The sequence below is a fragment of the Plectropomus leopardus genome, chromosome 24, assembly GCF_026936395.1.
Source record: "Plectropomus leopardus strain MGB_pleo_1.0 chromosome 24, ASM2693639v1, whole genome shotgun sequence".
NCBI lineage: Eukaryota > Metazoa > Chordata > Actinopteri > Perciformes > Serranidae > Plectropomus > Plectropomus leopardus.
The window spans coordinates 14825075-14844492 of record NC_142199.1 but is presented as its reverse complement, the minus strand read 5'-3'; the positions used below and the strand labels follow the sequence as shown (position 1 = coordinate 14844492).

At 41.1% G+C, this 19418-nt stretch overlaps 2 protein-coding genes across 2 annotated transcripts in view; both read right to left on the bottom strand.

Moving 5' to 3' along the window:
• Nucleotides 1-19418, bottom strand: part of LOC121962873 (muscarinic acetylcholine receptor M4) — a 145810-nt gene that overhangs the window by 109521 nt on the left and 16871 nt on the right. The window lies entirely within an intron of this gene.
• On the bottom strand, nt 1072-17463 carry rnd3a (Rho family GTPase 3a). The gene is made up of 5 exons (XM_042512956.2): nt 17151-17463; nt 15950-16037; nt 6035-6144; nt 4193-4327; nt 1072-3971 (listed from the first exon to the last, which is right to left on the bottom strand). The coding sequence occupies exons 1-5, from the start codon at nt 17298-17300 to the stop codon at nt 3723-3725; spliced, it is 732 nt and encodes a 243-aa protein (XP_042368890.1). The 5' UTR covers nt 17301-17463; the 3' UTR covers nt 1072-3722.

Genomic DNA, 19418 nt, shown 5'->3' with positions numbered 1-19418 from the left:
CACAGCAGAGGGGGCGTTCACATGAACTCTTCTTGTGAACACACAAAACACAACCCCATTTGATCGCAGCACTAGAGACGTGAGCTTACTGGATGTACTCAGCTGCCCCACAATGCATTACTTCTCTTCAGACTGTGCAACAGCTCGCACAGCAGAGATTCTGAACCAGACTAAAAGATGTTATCAGGTCATTTTAATTTTTTATGTTTTTTTCAGCAAGAAAGTAACTTTAGATTCCTACTATTAGGTCAGTTTCTCCAAATAACACGTTTGGAAAATTGCAGTGTTGTCAGAGATGTGAGAACCACTAACTGGGTCAGACTGTCCATCAATACAGTCATGTGATGCAGTCACAAAACTGTCTTGCCTGAGTGGACTTAAATGTGAATAGTCTGTTGGCAATGGCATACTTAACTATTCATTCAGGAGGCACCATGCAGTCCATATATTGAGTATGCTATAGAAAATACATTAATATACAAGTCCAAACACAGCCGTGGTCTCAGAAGGCAGTCACCTGTGTGATACTGCTATGATTGCAAAGCTCTTTGCATAAACACACAGATGTGGCTGGAATTAACTTGTTTGCATCACAGGTGCTGAAGTCCGCATCTGATTTTTGTTGAGAGCGGTTGTTTTTTTTTTACCCGCTTTGACTCATATCTGATTTCTGTGTTTACACAAGATCTCTTTGGTTTACAGCTTACACAACCCGCATGCGTCACCAACTGATACAAACGTGAAAGAAATTCTAATTGAAGCTATTGCTTCCATATGAGCTGAACTTTAAGGTGTTAAAAAAATGGATCATCCTTGATAGCAGCCTGGCCTTGGGCAGAAATGATTGCTGTTACCTCAGCTCGGAGGAAAGTGTGAAATCTGGTGAAAACCCAATGACGCAACGGACAGAAAAATACAATCTGTGCCAACATCAACACAATCGATTTACTTCAAATGGAAGACAGACGGTGTTTCCAATGAGTCGAAGCTCTGGTGAAGTGAGAACTTTTGAACTGAAAGATGGCAATGCTGTGACATCATGTTTTCTCTCAATGAACAAAAAAAACGCACTTCTCTTCAATTCCATTTGCATTTATTCTAAAGGGAAAATATATAATTCAATAAATATTGCGGCAACAACATTGGCAAAGACAATTGAAGGTGACATCAACATTCAAGAAAACATGATAAAGTACACGGGGAGGAGACAACGGATTAGAAAATCAAGATGGGCCACTGAGCTGCCAAATGTGACAACACTGGCATTTGAACAAGCTAACTGGGAAGTTACATTAAAAGTGCATCAATACCTTTGATATTTAAACAGCTCCGTAACTGCACTGTTGTTAGAGAAAAAAAACAAAAAACTTTACACCGTAAACAACACTTCAGATTAGTCTCTTTTTTTAACTCCCATTTGTTGTTTACATTATGAAGCATTTTCTTATGAAGGGTAATGAAAACCTAAAATGACCTTTCATGTAAAATGAAATTATCCAATTTGAATAAAGGCCCGGTCACATCAGAGGGTGGAACAGCATAATTTGCCTTCTTAAAGTGGTTGGCTTCTTTACCTGGTGCATTGTAACAGTTTAGATGATGTCTTTCGAAAATGCACATTCGTATGATATCTAACAATTTAGTGTCCCACAAATGGCGTTGTTGTTAACTTTTAACTTAACATTAACTTACATACTTAATGTAAAGTTACACTGATTTTAGGAGTAAAGTTATATAGGTTAGATTTAGGCAAAGAAACATGGTTGGGGGTCTTCACGTTACGTACATTATGTTAATTTACGTAAGTTATGTTTTGGCAAGTAAAGTTCCATAGGTAAGTTTTGGGAAAGTAAAGATTTAGGTATGTCACGTTACGTCCGTTCCAAAGCACAAAGATACATTGCATTAAGTTACATTTTAGTTATGTAAATTAAATAAGTTAGGTACATGACATATACTCAAAATTAATTTGGTTTTACATTTGATACAAACATCAGTGTCCTGGGGAAAAGTCCTGTGTTTGTTTGACCAATTCATCACTACAACATACCTCCTTATGTGAACTTTCTCTATATATACCACTTCCTTCTTCACTACCATCACCGCATTCGTAAAGTGATCATGGCTGTCGCAGCCCCCGATTACGAGGGGATAGCACGAATTACGATGAATTACTTTTCGTAGGTAGATATACAAACACCGAGAACAGCCTGGCTGATGAGCTGACTGTTAACACCCTGGCCTGTCAGCTAACACTCTGACGCTTCAGCTTCACATTCGTCTTCATTTTCTGTCTGTTCCATTTACTTGCCTTTCAGCTGAGTAATGCTAACAAATTTTATTTTGAGCAATTATTATTATTTTTCTGATTAGTGCTTTAGCTAAAATAGTTAATTGTTTATCCAAATAGTTGCTGGTGTGACTGGGCCTTTGTGAGTGTTTTGCCGAACAACAGAGTCTGAACACCGCAGGGGAAAGGCAAGGCAGAGATGTTTTCAGAGCCTAATAAACAAGCTTTAATTGTTGCTTACATTTTCACTCCCTCCCTAAAGTGCAGTGGGAAAATGACTCATAGCTCAAACTGGCTGTCTGCCTGTTAAGACCTTCTCATTTTACATAATTAGTCACGTTTTCACTTGATATGCCGTGGTCAACTAAAGCTTTTCAGCCCATTAAGGCTCCATTAAGTGTTTTAAAAATGCGTTATGCAAGTTTTGTGTGTTTCAAAAGAGTGTCACTAATTGAGGGGCCAAGTTGCATTTGTTTATCACATGGACTTGAAGAACTGTTGGGCAAATCCTGGAGGCTGACTACAGCTTCGAGCTATTTCGCTTATGGCTCCCCAGCATGATTCAGAGTCCATAAACATGTCAGTGTGGAAAACATTTGGGATAATCTGTCTTGAGAGAGTCTTTATGTACCTTTAGCTGTTGACGTGAAATAAACGGGCACTGAATGGCTGTCTGCAACGACCGCGCAGTTACGAACTTGAGAATCTTTCAGCTGTTTGTGATTGAGACTCATCAGGATGAAGCTAAAATTAAACAGTGATGCAGTTACACACCAATGACTTCACATTATACCGACAACATATCAGAGACAGGGGATGAACAGCGTCACATTTTCCTTGTGCGGGACTAAGAAATTCCTCTTGTAGTGTCCTCTGCACGCAGACTAACAGTTACAGGAGCAGGGGTGAGAGTGACTCAGTTCCAAACTACAGTGACGAGTTGTATAAGCCCTCCGAGCAAAAAGTCTTTGATCCAGCACAAACAACAGCAGCTCCTCTTTTTTCCCAGGCAGCAAACCCCCCATCGCCGGCTTTGGCTCTCATTCAAAACATCACATGTTCTTAAACCTTTCAAATGAGCATCTCCTAATGACATCACTCCAACTGCTCATTTCCTGTTGGTGTGGAAAGCCTCGACTGCATCCGCTCCGTCCTCCCAGAGGAAGCAGGTCACTTCCCCGAGCAGGTAGCTCGCTGACAGATAGCTTCCTCGTCTGGTGGGGCGGGGGGCCACATGGATTGGGACGCTACTACGCAGAGTTCTCACTGGTGCAGAGTATTCCAGTAACATGTACATGAATTGAAGCTTATAAAACCCCTTTCCGGACACATAAGGGGTCTTTAGCATGCAGGAAAGAGCGTCACCCCATTGCTTCCTGCTTGCGCTGAGCTCTGTCCTCAGTCTTAGTCTAATCCCCCGCAGTCCAATCAGTCACATGACCGAGCAACTTTTGGCTTTGTCCTTCCGGAGGTCTGAGGCCACGGCCGCCAGGTCAGGCCGGCCGGGCATGTGTGAAATCCTCTTGTTCCCGCGGGTGGCCTTACTGCGCTTGACGTTTTTGTTGTTCTTGTTGATGCAAGCCAGCGTGGCCACGTGAAAAATGTCTCTGACACTGTTCTCCGACTGCTGAGCTGAGCACTCGATGTAGGGCGCCGAGATCTGCTTCGCCATGCTGGAACCCTGAGGAAGATGAGGTCAAATATGGTCACCGCCGGAAGTTAAAATGTGCAGGTCAGGTTAACTCGTTTTTAAAGACTGGATTTGCTCTCTTAGGGATCAGTTATGGCTTACAAAGTACAATAAGCGTTCATTCATGAGTAAATCCAGTCAAAAAACTGCTTTAGTAGTTGCATGTTTCATTGAATATGTCTAACAATGTACAAAACTTTAAATCTGCATACCTGGTCATAAGAGACTGGTGTCTGTCTGTGGTTAGAAAGCTCCACCAGTGTGCTCAGGTCGGTCCGCAGGTCAGACTTGCATCCAACCAAGAGCATCTTAGTGTTGGGACAAAACTCCTGGATCTCTCCTTTCCACTGTGGAGAAAGACAAAGGCTTGCATCATGCAATATTCAGAGAGAAAACAATGTTTTCCTCTTAATTCATTCAAAAGTAATGAGAAAAACTGGAAAACTTTTACCACAGCTGCTAAAAAAGGCTTTAACTAGTCAGATTGATAGATTATTTTATTCATCTCCAAAGTGAAATGAAGTCGTCATAGCAACCCAATACATTAAAATACAACAAAATGCAAGGAGGCAGTAATTATAGGGCGGTGGCACATTCGTCTAAATACTCAAATATGTACAAATGCCATGTTAAAATGTGAGTATGTGAATATGAGTTCTATTAAGTTAATCAATACAGCACACCAATTATCAATTACTTAATTACTGAAGTTACTGAATAAGTTATTAATGTTTCAAATACAAGTTTAATGTTTGATAGCCTACTAGGATAATAAAATCAATTGCTTTTTCAGTCCACATGATACATATTACTGCAATAAAAATGACTGATGAGATGAACAGACTGAAAACTGTATCTTATTAGATAAAAAGAGATGTTGACAAAGTTTTCTACAATTTGCGATTGGTTATCGCAATGCTTAGCAAATTGCAAAACATTTAAAAAAGAGGGGTTGGGCCCCCCCCCCCCCGTGTTAAACAGGTTATTATGGCACTGTAATATTAACAAAATATCAGTATTTAGTTTCATTTTCCTAACAGACCAAATATGAATTTAAATCAAGCAAAGCCTAAAGTTTGAAAATGTAATCTCACGGCAAGTAAGTGTTCTAACATGTTAAAATATGCATGTTAGCGGGAACGACCTGACACAGCGTCCCACGAGTTCCACCCCCGCCACCCATCCTTTTAAGTCCAAAGGTTAAAGCTGCCACTTCCTGCAGCCCCTCACGATTTCAACCTTGGAAAGGAACTACAAATAATCCCCATGTTCCCTCCCTGACAACAATAAATGCTCTGTGATCGATGGTATTTCTCCAGGGGCATTAATCTGCGGCTCATGTGCCTCAGGGCTGGCTGGCTGGCCGGCTGGTCAGGGGGATCAAGTTCATTGACATCCAAAGAGGAAGTTGTTTTGCACAATGTGTCTGTCACTCAGTCTGCACAAACAGCTCTTGACTAGAAGCCAACGAGAGCGACGCTAATCTTAATCTAGAAGGTAAACTTGTTGGTGTTGTAACTTTTTTGGGAAAAAGAACATGAAACAGGAAGTTCCTTATAAAACTGGAGCAGATGCAAGGTGCGTATTACTGTCGAAAAACAATGGTTTTTGCATATTTTGCAACCTTTTTTCTGAGTTGCATTAAGCCGTCTGCCCATCAGATGACTGCTTTATGTTCAGTACAGTCAATGCGACCACAGTCATCAGGCGTTAACCACCACCAGCTTCATGTGAGTAACCAGCAGCAACATTTCAGTTTAAAAGTCAGTCGGAGCAGAATGTTACTTCCTACTCCCAATCGCCCCGGGGATTTAACCCAGCGACCCTTCAGTCACACTCCAACTTCACATCCTCACATCACAAGATCTGACGTGACTCAGGCAACAGTTAAGTCTCTTGACTCTAGATGAGGCTTTTGTCAGCAGATCAAACGAAATCACAGCCTTTACAGTGGAGGAACGTTTGAGAGTTTAGAGGCTCTAAGACTTCTGCTGAGCTTATCAAAGGCTTGATGATCGCGTCTTGAATCAGTGTGTTAGAAAAGAGCAACAGACCTTTTTCAGCACGCTGTCAAGGGTTTCGGGGCGGCTGATGTCGAAACAGATGAGGACGGCGTCGGAGTCTGGGTAGGAGAGGGGTCGCACATTGTCGTAGTAGGGAGATCCTGAAACAAAGAAAAAGAAGAACGTCAAACAGTATTCCAGAGTTTATCCAAAGGTGCTTGAAGTACTTGAATTCACGACTCAGAAAGTTAAAACCTGGAATACTTTGAAAATCTGACCTTTTGATTTAGTACTTGAGAGGATCACAAAATGATCAATTATTTGATGAAATGCATTAGATGAAGATTATAAACCAGTCAGCAATGAATCGTCATGGTTGCAATTATTTGCTGATGCTGTATGAGGGTCAAACGTTGGTAAACACCAGTAAATAGTTTTGAGCTGCACTTTGGCGGTAAATCAGTGAAAGTTAATCAATAATAAGTTAATTTTAGGCTCTGGTCACATGTTTGCTCCATTTGTAAATTTGTACTTTTTTCTTGGTTTGGGGGAGAAAACAGTTTCATTCTTGAAAATAAAAATAAATGCTTGAAAAAGTATTTTGAAGTCCTTGAATGTGACTTGGCACTATTTGTACGAACCCTAGTATTCACACATAATTTAGATTTAAAAAGAATGGATTATTGTGCTGGATTAGCACAGGTTTCCCAATTCAGGAGTGTGATGGTGGAAAAATCTGTTCTCCTGGGAGGCGTCATATTTTTTACTGGAGGAAATACCTTCATCGATGTGAGGGGCAGCAACTACAATCCACAGAAAACCACAAACACATTTTGTTGTATGCATGACCACGGCCAAATCATTGCTTTAAACTCAAAAGTATTTCTGACAGTTATTCTCATATGGCATGATTGCAGCTCCGCCATAATCCATAGCAACCAGGCGAGAAAAAACAAATAATGCAGCATCAGTCGAAAAAATGTGCTGACTACGACACTTGTTGAAGAAATCCTCCGTGGAGAAACACAGAACTTCAGAGAGAGGAATACTTCAAATTGAAACCATGTGTGAGGGCGACGCCCATCTCTCCGGCAGACTGAAACATCTCCGGAGAGGAAGGGGGGGTGGCGTAATGTCAAGGTGAGTCAAGATCACATGACGAGCTAGAGCTGACCACACACAACCGGCTGCCAAGAATCTGGAGAATTTTGTTTTTGGTAACTGAAGGTTCCCCTGGGAGGTCTTTTCTAAACACTGCTGCGGAGAAAAGCCAGGAATGCACTGTCGCACACACGCACACGCACACACACACAGAGTTGGGGATCTAGTGTTTCTAATCTAAACAGTCTGGATGGGAGACGACACCGTTTATACAATCCGTGCTTCCTTCCAGGCCTGGGCCTCGCACAACAAAGCATGACACTAGCTGATGTGTGCACAATAAATGTAGCGCCGCTGCATACAGAAATGTGAACCATATCTATGTCCACAATCATGCGTTCCCAGTGTGTGAGCCTGGGTCGTCTGGGAGGGGATCGAATGGGCCGATGAGGTCACTGCTACATCCAACGAGGAACATTAACAATACTCCAAAAACGCTTCACCCACTGAGTGCGACAAAGTAACCTTTATGATGCAGAAGTTGATATGAGACATACCCTCTCTGTGAAACCAGAGAAAAGCAGAGCTGTGGCTAATACTTGAATCAGTATTTTGCCTGAGGTTAGCAATTCATCTGTATCTAGAAATCCACACCACTTCACTGTAATAGCTAAATTATCGTGCTTAAAATGATGTTTTCATTACTCCAATTATTACATTTACTGTGGAATTCTTTGTAGTAATGACTGCCTGTAATGCTTAAGGGACTGTTCTTTATCTATGAGCAGGGTGGGCGTGGCACAAACAAAGGTAGGCATGTTTATTAATTTTCTGAGCACTGGAGAGGGACCTCTGTTTTTTTTATTTTAGCAAGGAGGAAGGAAGTACAACTTTAAATGGTGGTATTTTGTATTTGTTTTTAATATCATCTGAACCTCAAAACCAGCTGGCGGGTTTTAAAGGCACGTTTGCTTTCAAAGTCGCCAGAATCATAAAATTCGAATCACAAGAAAATGAACAAAATTCATGGTCACAAATGGCAAGATTAAATTACTTGATGGCCATTCAAGCTAGCAGGACGTTAAACCGGAAATCAGTCGCTCCACCAGTGGAAGTTACCCACTCGGGCCCAGTGTGCATGCTCTATGGGCCCAATAATACAGAATATCCATGTACTTTAATACAGCAGAAATTGTTTTTAGTGTTTTTAAGCTTCATGCACGACTGAACAGCTCTCATAGGAATGACCGGGGCCCCGCCTCCATGCGGTATCCAGCTTTTCTTAATGCAGCCATGAGGTTAAGTTAATTATCTTGTGGGAACAAGTTATGATCTTGTGCGAACAACATAATAACTTGCTCCCACAAGATAATTAGTTACTATAGTTAGTTACTATCTTGCGTGCCAGGATAAAAATGGTAACCTTTCAGAACTTTACAGGCTCCAGAGATAGCATAAAGCCATATTTGTCTAACTGACTAGCATCTAATAAAATGTAATCATGAGATCCTGCTAACAGCATTGATCCTACTTTATTTTATTGGGCACATTTGAGCATAGGGAGATGGTGGTGACGTGTTTTTTGTCCTAACAGCGTGCTCTGACTCAAACCCAAAATTCCACAGTATCATTTCCCAAATGTTGTTACTCAGGCCTTCCAGGATGCAGCAGATCTCTGTGTCTTCATGCCTTTTACTATTTCAAGGGAAATTCAGTGAAGTGTGAATGCCAGAACCTACACAGAATAAATTATAGTGACGTCTTCACCGGAACATAATGTGTTTCAGATGGGAACAGGCTGGTTATTTCCCAACGACTCTCTGCTTTCTCACTCCCCGAGGATCTTTTAGAAAGCTGATAGGTGACACCACCGAAACAAAAAGGCCGACTGAGCTTCTATCATCGACACGGCACAGGAAGAACACGGCTGAGGAGGAATGTGGGATCCCCGCAAGAATTTATTCCCCATTTTTCACGGCTGTCCCACAATCAATCACGACCGCATTGCATTGTTGGAAGTTTTTTTTCCTTTTTTTTCAGCGCTCACAGCCTGGAACCAATCACTGGAAAAATAAGACCCGGCGACTGAAAGGGTAAGCTGTGGAGTCGGTTGACATTTTACAATGAATTGATTGTTTTGACCAACTCGATTGCGGAGAAACACACATATGCGTCGCCGGGCTGCAGTGTGTGTGGTCTTGTTTTCGCATATTCTTGTGAATTTACCTGGAGATTAAAGTATTTATAGCTGCAGATTCTCTGAGTGCATCTTTGCAAACATAAACAGTAAACTTTCACAGAGGATCAGAATTTGCATCTAGTGTGTTGAAATGTGTGCGTGGGCCTAATGGCTTTCAGGAGACTTTTAATAGGAGACGTCGTCTTTCTTGTGGGTCGTTTATAGCCGAGTCGTAACTGCATCAGACCTGCGTCTGAGACTAAACTCTGCTCTGAGGTCATCTTCCTGCCAACCAGAAAGATAAGAGGAAATCCCACAGCTAACACACACACACACACACACACACACACACACACACACACACACACACACACACACACACACACACACACACACACACACACACACACACACACACACACACACAGGACCTGGTGACTGTCATCTAATTAGCTCCTGTCATTGTTCCCCCACAGGATCTCTAAATCTGGAAGGAAGACACACACCCTGTCCTCCCCTGTCCGTCCTTTAAACACACAGTGACAAATACTCTCCAGCCCTCTCTTAAATATATTCTCCCTTGTGTCTCGCTCACAGCAAATGAATGCACAATGACATGAGAGGATACAGTAAACTGCGACACAATTCCACTGTGGTTCTGATGAAAAAGCGATTTTCCATGACTGAACAGAAAATGTAAAAATGTCCTTCCTTCCTGGTTTGCTAATGTGCTTTTTCGGTCTCGTTCCCACAACAGCTGGGATGAAAAGCACCACTAATGCAATAAATATACATGAAAGAGTTGGAAAATACATTCTGCACCATTCATGTAATGTGACTCAATGTACAAATTCCCAGATGTTCCACCAAAAAAAGAGAGAGAATCTGATATTTCCTGCCGCCTGCCTGTGCTAAAATATCCCATAATGCTCAAGACATCCCACTTTCTGTTGGAAGCTTTCACACAAATAGCTTACAGACATGGAAATGTGCTTTATCTCACATAAACGCACAGTCCTGAGGTAAACCAGCTGCGTCTGACAGTCTGGAGGTGTGGCAACAGGTCTGCAGGCCTGCTGATTTACTGCATAGCTAACATAGCAGAGCGGAGCGGAGCTGAGGGGCGGTGAGAGTGTGTGTGTGTGTGTACGTGTGTGTGGAGAGGCGCTGAGCCTTCAGGGACACCTGTGGAAACAACAAACAGCGACGTGCACGTCCAGCCATCCCACACCATAGAGCTTAAATACCAGCCAGACACATTCAACACACACAGAGAAGACGACAAAGAGCAATTTAAACTGCAGTAACCCGAACTAATATCAGCTGTAGTTGCTGTGGTTACCAAGATATCTGCTGCTGCAAACACTGCCATCCTGCTCAACTCTGAAAGGACCGAGCTAATATGAGCTACAATACGTGTATATAGCTGTCACCTTGAATCCTGCTAAACCCAATTAAAAATCTAAGGGGGGGGGGGGGACACACTGGAAAATCCGATTTTGATGGACATCCCTAAAAGTGTAACAATATGAGTTTCCATAACATATTTGCACAAAACTTATATATATTTTGAAGATGTCGATAAAACACAATTGTGAGATGACTGCGTTTCCACTGAGTGATGTTATGCTTGTTCTCCTGTCGCAATAACATTCAAAGAAACCCCTAACATCCAGATGTGAATGCATCTAAAACACAAAAGAGCCACATGAATGAGCTCTGCAGGTGTTGTTAGTGACACTTGAGGCCACATTCACAACAAGGTGTGAATAAAGCAAGACTCTGATTACAAATGAAGTTCGGCATGTGCATTCAAACAGGAATGGACGGACACGGAAAGCCAAGAGCGTAAGGTGTTCAGTGTCAAGACCAGACACTGATTTTAATGTCAGGTGTCAGGTCCTTTCACGACATTAGCGGACAGGAAGTCCAATAATCTCTCCAGGAATCCCACTGCCCTTCAGTTCATACACTGTATCACCACCAGTGGCTCAAGGCTCTCTCGCCAGTCGGCAAATTCCAGCGTGATTCAATTTCCCCTTGGAAACGAGGTAGGGCTTTAGTGAACCACGCCACTTCTCTTTCACTCTGCGAGGGATCTGGGCCTGCTGGTACAATAGGGGTCTTTGTAGAGGAGGAAGTAGAAACCTTTAGTCTGAGGAATGCCAGACATGCGGCTCCAATTCGCTGAGCCTAGAAATGTGATCCTGAGCAACAATGGCCGCCGACATAAGAATGGAGGGGGCACGGAGCGTGTGAGCGGCAGAGGAGCTTACAGAGAGCATGAAAAAGTCTCACAGTTCAGCTGTCCAGCATTACAGGGGAAACAGCTCATGCAACATGCTTGGGAAGCTAAACAAGGCAATGAGCTATCTTTTTTTCCTTTAAGAACTTTATCTGACTTCTGTTTTTAAAAAGTGGGTCATCTTTTAATGTGCAGAGTCGGCAGCTGTTCAAATCGGCACTAAACAAAAAAACAACTTTCCCTTAAGGTTCCCCAGGATAAATATTATCAAATGAGATCTGTGGGGTCTCACACGTGGGTCTCTTTGGGAGTCCTTGATGTAAAAAAGCCTGAGACTTCCTGTGTTTTTTCCTGATAAGATTATATTCAATCTTTTATTTGTACTAGCTTTGGGAAATCGCCTAAACAAGTTGGAACGAACACCTTGTACTAAGCTGCTTCGTGCAGTCCACTCATAATGAATATCTGACCAGAGCAAAGGTGCCAAATCTGATTCAACCAATCCACCATTAGCCTGGGATTAGCGCGGAAACGATTAGGTGACTGACAGAAAATTCAAGAACGGCAATTTTGGTTTTCCAACCTCATACGTTTCTGCGTTCACTGCCTTCATAGATAGCTTTGTTTCCGGTAAGAAGAGAATCATAAACAGCAGTGGGACACTTGGCAGCTAAGGAGCGAGCTGTTTTTCTCAGGAATTTGTGAAGAACAAGCAAGAGCTAAAGCAAGAGCCATGACTGGACTTGTTTTTATCATGTGGCCAGAAACATGACTCTAAATTAAATCAAAGCTCCATGTCAGCTACAGGATATGTGCAAATAAGCAACTGTTTGTTAACATGTTAGCCATAAGTACATCAGTGCTGTTGTATAGCTTGTTGTACTGTGCACATGTAGCCATCAAATACATGAAAAAATTGGAAAAATTAAAAAGAAAGACGGAAAGTTGGAAATCCGACTTCTGGGGATGTTCCAGTGTAAATTTCTGACTGGGAACTTTTATCTCTGACTTAACAGTATAAATTAAACACACTATTAATAGTATAATTGTGACATCACAAGTTCTTGGAAGTTTCAAAGTAATTTTTAATAGCAGTAGAAATTTGACTTTTTTCACAGACCCTTAAATATGTTTGGTTTGGACAAGCAATTTTAAAATATCACCTTGAGCTTTAGGAAAGTGTTTTAGGACTGGGCAATATAACGGTATTATGTCGCTATCATAATATGAGACAAACCATCATTTTAGATTTTGGTTTTCATACTATTATAAATATTGTGTTTTCCTGGTTTTATAGGCTGTATTACCACACTTCTCTAGTTGTTCTATCATTTGTCTTTTGCCTCTTATTCATTATAACCATGTTACTTATCAAAAATCTCATTGTGTGAATATTGTGTGAAAGAGCCAATAGACAGCCCTCCAGTTTTGTTGCAGGATTGATGGAGGTATTTGGTCAAAAATATGGTGCTATTTTATTTTCTTCCAAATTGCCTAGCCCTCATCTTTGGGTAAGACAAGCAATTTAAAGATACCACCTTGGTCTCTGGAAAAATGTGATAAACATTTTTTTCTTTTTTGCTATTTTCCTGACATGTCAATAATGACAGAAGTCGTTAGTTGCAGCCCTGCCTGGAATTACCCACTAACAGCTTTTTAGATGGATTTTTGCTCCTTTCAACTCAGGGAAATGAGATGAGGCCTCGGGCGCTCTGAGCCACGGGAGTTGTTCTGTTTACCTTCCCTGTCTTCCTATCCTCCTGTTTGACTCTCACACAAACACCTTTCGCAGCTCATTTAGACATGCAGGCAGACAGCATAAACCGCTTCCTCTGCTGCTGAAAGACGTGCGAGGCATCAAAGGCTGCGCCTCGGCCCCATCGGGCCCCACCCTGAGGCTGGGGAAGCAAAGCCAGCACCGACAAGCAGGGTGGCGGACAAATGGAAGGCAATGCAACTGGCAGGCATTTACCTTAATGACCTGGATTACTCCCATCACCCTCCCTTTTAAACACACACACACGCCAACCATCTCATTAGGCCACTCATCACAGCAGAACAAAGACCACCACAGTGTGTGGAGGTGTTTGAGAGGAAGAAGGGGGATGAAGTGTTTGTCTTTGTGTCCTGGTCTTTGTCCTAGTGCATGCTGGGGTCACACACACACACACACACACACACACACAGCCTCCCGAGCACACCTCAGGAGATAAGGGATCGATTGGATTGGCCATGGCCGATGGTTGCCTCTACAAAGCGACCAGTCAAGCCGAAGGCTGTATCAATCAGTCATTGGGTGTGTGTATGTGTGCATGCTGGGTGGGGGTGAGGATTGAAGGGGGTGGGGGGGTCTGGCTCCATCTCAGACCCACTGATCTAATAGGAACGGCGTCCCCCCCTTGCTGTTTTATGAAGCAGAGAGAAGAAGAAAAATGGCTCCAGGCGGCCTGCCAACACAGTGCAATAAAACAAAATTCTCACTCTTGCCGACTTTCATTTCTTCGCCTTTCTACGTCCACAGCACACATATACTGTAGAGGAGGAAGAATTTGAAATCTGATCTCTTGCTTTGCTTGCTTGTCGTGTTACACTGTAAAATCTGGCAAGTTCATTTTACTTGGAAAAATGCAGGAAACCGACTGCCTTGGAACATGTACGTAAATGTGACTGTTAATCTATCATTCATTTCATTAAACGTACTTCATGTCTAACTCTTAAGTTTGCTTAAAACTTAGTTATATTTAAGCAACTTTAAAATGACACGTTTAATTAAATCAGTCTTTCTAAGTTTTAGCAACTTCAGTGAACCAAGTTTTCTGTGCAATATATATGTATTCTGCTGGTTGCAAACTAGTCGGTTTTACTTGTGTTTTCTTAAACATGTTAAGATAATAACTAACAGATCGCCTGACTTTTATCATTGGCAAAATCCTCTTTGTCATGATCAAGTTAAGTCAGACTAACTTGGTTTACTGAATTTGCTAACACTTAAAAAAGAACAATGTATTTTCATTTGTCACTTTTAAGTTGCAACAACTAAACAAAATTAAGTAAATACGACTAAATTTCATCTTAACCTAACAATAGGCCACTACACAGTGAACATAAATTAAGAATAATGGCTATATTTACTTTCCTTTTTCAAGGCAATAGGTTTGTTTCTAAGATTATTTTAAGTAAGACTCAAATTGTAAGATTTTACAGTGTGGAAGATGAGGGTTATTAACTCTGAAGCATTAAAACAGCAAAAATCCAACTTTATGCTCGTCAGAGGAGGTCCAGCTGTGGTTACAATCGTGTAAAACCAAAATCTGTAAGTTAACTCAGTAGTTTTGCTTCATTTCACGCTGATCTTTGCTTAAAAGGCGGACAGAGTTACTCAAACATCGCTCAGGAATTCCAGGCTGGAGACCCGCAACAGCTGGCTGTCTGCTTATCCCCGCCCATCACATACACACACACCACATGCTCACACACACGCAACATACGCCTCACTCACGCCTCACTGCTGTGCTATTCACTGCTCAGGCATTGATGGATGGGAAGGTTTGTTTACACACACACACACACACATTTAAACACACACACACAGGGGACGCAGCAGCTGGCTTTGGACCCTGAAGTCCAACCAACAACCGATAAAAGCTTTGGAGCCAGTGTTGCACAACAAAAACTTTCCCGAAAAAGCCACAGTGGGAAGAATTTCAAAGTGTGTTCACCAGATGTATGAATACTCTATTCAGCCTATCATTATCTTTCCTTTCCCGTTTCAGATTTCCTCCCCTGGGGAGAATTCATGAATCAAATCCAGCTCTTTTTTTGAATTTGAGTGTTACCCCTGAACTTTAATACTTTTCTATGTGGGTAAAAGGTGAGCTGTTTCCTAATCTGAGGGGAAACGTGTCTGGCTTGTACAGCAACTCCAGACTACGAGAAAGGATTAACCCAGCTTTATTGATTAAAAATGGGTCACAGATTAATTTCATTATTCAAAAAGGGAAGCCTCTTTGTGTTCTGTGATTTGGACATTTGTAAGGAAAATATATGGTGGCCCTGAAGGTCAAAACAATACAACATTTCAGAATATTATATTTCCCAAAACACTGCAACATCTCCCAAAACAAAACCTTTCCCCAAACATTAACACAGTTCCCAATGTTGCAACATTTTTGGGAATTGTTGTAGTGTTTTGGGAGATGTTGTTTGGTTTTCTGAAATGCTGTTTTGTTTTGACCTTCAGGGCCACCATAGAAATACCTGAATGAAGCTATGGCCACACACAGATTCAATTTTCCTTCTATTTCATCATCTCTACCCAGCAGGACAGGGGTCACAGAGGGGTTGTGCAAGTGAACTGCATTTACGGACATGTCCAGACATTTCACCACAAATGATTTGCAGAGACGTGAAGCAACCAAGGTAAGAAGGAAGGTGCAGTTACCTGAGGTGTCCCACAAACTGAGCTCAATCCTCTGCGTGTCGATTTCGAAACTGGCTGTGTAGTTTTCAAACACTGTTGGGACGTAGCTCTGCAAGACACATGGATAAAGTAAGTGTTAAAAATAACCAAAATTAGGCTTGTAAACTGCTGAATAATGCTACATTATTTCATCTAGAGATGTCCTGATCAGATCAGAAGGATCAGTATTGGGCCCGATCTACACATTTTTAGATTGATCAGGATAGATTATTTTGAGCATGTGCCCCGCCCCATCCTTTATTTACATCCCCCATCACACAGGTATCATCAACAGAGAGCAGGATATGCAGCATATATTTTCAGGTTTTATTGTAATGCTGCTAGTCCAATGAGTAGAAACTGATTTTTTTTCATGTTCAACTTAAGCTGCTACTCCACTAAAAGTGGAACTGAAATTTGTGCTGTTTATTTTTGGTGAACTAGCTTTATTATTATGCTGTAAAATGCAGAACTGTGACTGATTTTTATTTGCTGTAACTGGGAATGTCAAAGTTCAGCTATAACACTACTTTATATAATTGTAGTGTTCTGTACTTGTGTTACATTACTGCATTAAGTGAACTTAAGCAAGTTCTAAAGACACTTTTTATTTCATTTACCTCTTCTTTTTTAAAAGAAAAAACAAATGCTGACTCAGTGGAATTGTGATAAGAGCCATATTAAAGATTTATAGCTTATTTTAGTAAAATAAAATGAAATAACTGTTTGGATGCAGTTTTTTTTCTTGTATTGCATTGCAGGGTTATTAGACTGTCAAGCATATACACTGGATTGGTTTTAATAACTTTTAAGTATTTGAAGGGTGCACTGTGCAACTGTATTATCCAGGTAAATAAAAGTATTGGATTTGGTATCAGCTGATAGTCAATATTAGGCTAAATGACTCGGATCAGGCAAAAAAAAAACCTGATCGGGACATCCCTAATAACATCATAATACTACAGCACTGTTACCTCTATTAGACATGCATGTCAGCTGCAACACATACATGCATCACACACTCTATACATGCCCTTCATCATTTTATCATCGACCTATCACACTCATCCATCCCCATACGAGCACGAGCTGCCTGGTTATCAGATCACTGTGTTAGTAATAGCAGGTTAATGAGCATCGTGTGAGTGAGTGTGCGGGGTGTGCGGGGTGTGCGGGGTCTCACCTCCGGGAAACAGTCCTTGGCGAACACGTGAAGCAGGGCAGTCTTCCCGCACTGGCTGTCTCCCACCACCACTATCTTACACTTCACACTCTGACTGGGATCCATGCCGGATTTCAGAGATAGTTTCTGACACGAGCGTCTCTCCTTCATTGATTTCAGTCGCAATTCAGTATAAAAGTCCAATCCTGCGTGTGCGTGTCTGTGCGTGTGTAGGAAATGTCGAGATGTAAAAAGCGACAGAAGCGTCTCCCAGCTTGCCTGCGTGCCTCCCCCGGTGTCTCCGCCTGCTCTGAGCCGGTAAATGCCATTTGCCTGTATTTATAAGGAGGCAGGAGCCAATGGCAGCAGCTCTCCTCCCGTCAGGACGAGGCTCGTCCCTCCCGCGAGCCTCCACACAGCAGCCTGCTGCTGCTGGGTCTGTCCTCCAGCACGGCGCCCCCCTTTGGACTACTCTCTGACTACAACTTTATGTCAAATGCATGCAAGATTATTAATAATAAGTCACAAAAACAATGGTAATCTATTGAGTGGCTGGTAGATTTTGGACTCCACCAGCCTCAGTGGACAAAGTTAATTTCCAGCCCTGTTAGTTAAGAGTAATTTAAAAAATAATTAAGTTTTGGATCTGTCTTACAAATGAAGAAATACTGGAAAAATGTACTGTTCCTTGTGAAAAACAACTGTTAAAACTGTTAAATCTATCTATCTATCTATCTATCTATCTATCTATCTATCTATCTATCTTTCTATCTATCTATCTATCTATCTATCTATCTATCTATCTTTCTATATATCTATCTATCTATCTATCTATCTATCTTTCTATCTATCTATCTATCTATCTATCTATCTATCTATCTTTCTATCTATCTATCTATCTATCTATCTATATGTCTATATATAAGAGTACATAGTATATATTCAATACTGCAGTAACATTTACATTGAGAGCAAATATTAAAAGACAAATATCGCATAGCTATATCATGACAGTTAGCAGATAGTACGTATCATAAAACATTAGAGTTACTGCAGTAAACATTAACAAGAGAGAACGAGAAAGTGCAGCTGGTACCAGCAATAAGATAACGTGCATGGAAAATAAGTTTTCAACCGTTTCAAATATTCAATAGCCTATCAATGTGTATCAATAAATTCATATTTTTAACAACTATTCTCTCCCAACAAATGGTCCCACAAACTGAGTTGGTTCATATTTCATGATGCTCTCTTGCATCACACTCAGATATCTTCTATTTTTGTCAGTAAATGCAACTGTTATTGGTTTTTCAGGGCTGACACCCATTATTAGTAGTTAATGACAGCGATAATCAATATCTGGAACTAATATGCATTCAAATAAAAATGAAAATCCTTCTGTCAATATTTAGAATTTGTAATATATAACAAACTCCAGCACAAAACTTTCTGCATCATATACGGCAAGTTACCAGCAACTTTTTAAGAAAGTCAAGTGAAAATTTAAATAAAACAAAAAAAAAAACCAAATTGCTCCTTGAGGTTTTACAACATTTTTTTTTGCACTTTTTAATTAATTTCACTGGCGATCATTAAAATAAAGCGCCGATGTGGATAACCAGCAATATGCCAAATACTGGTTCAATTAATTGGCCAGGCCGATAATCTGTCGACCCCTTATGTATAGCCTTGCACAAAATTCAAAAAAGAATTAACAGCAAGTATTGAGAAGGGTACATTTCATAATTAGTACATAAATAAAACTCAATGAATGGAGTTGAAATGGGCTATAATTTGTAATTACTCATGTAAAGCTTATTTATAGAGGTTTTCTTTTGTCTTGACATTTGTCTTCACTTTAAATGAATTTAAAGCATTAAAGTGTCACGCTGCTTACCACTGTGAGAAACAATTTATTCATTAATATATTCCCTATACAACTTAACTGCACTTAAACAGTATGGTGATTGTGGCAGTTTCATTAAAAAAGTGCTATAAAAGTGTTTCTGCTGGGCCACAGCACAATAAAGAGCCCGTCGAGGCTCCTGTAACCCTGCAGTCCAGTTTTATCCCAAAGTGATGTTGCAAAACACCTTTTTATCATCATTCTTTACACATTTCACTCAATTCTTACAGAAAACGAGCCAGAGGCTGAACACTGAGCAGGTGTTGACTGAGTCACACACTTAAGAGGTTTTCCTAAGAAGTAATCAAATTTGGAAAACTAATAAACCCAATGAACCCAGGACCAAGTGCTGCTTATATCCAGTGAGCGGCTTTGGTAGTTTC

Coding starts and splice junctions, on each gene's coding strand:
- rnd3a (XM_042512956.2), bottom strand. CDS start 17,300: ATGAAGGAGAGACGCTCGTGTCAGAAACTATCTCTGAAATCCGGCATG. Junction 16,038..17,150: donor CCAAGGACTGTTTCCCGGAG/GTGAGACCCCGC, acceptor TGTGTCTTGCAG/AGCTACGTCCCAACAGTGTT. Junction 4,328..6,034: donor TTGACAGCGTGCTGAAAAAG/GTCTGTTGCTCT, acceptor CTTTCTCCACAG/TGGAAAGGAGAGATCCAGGA.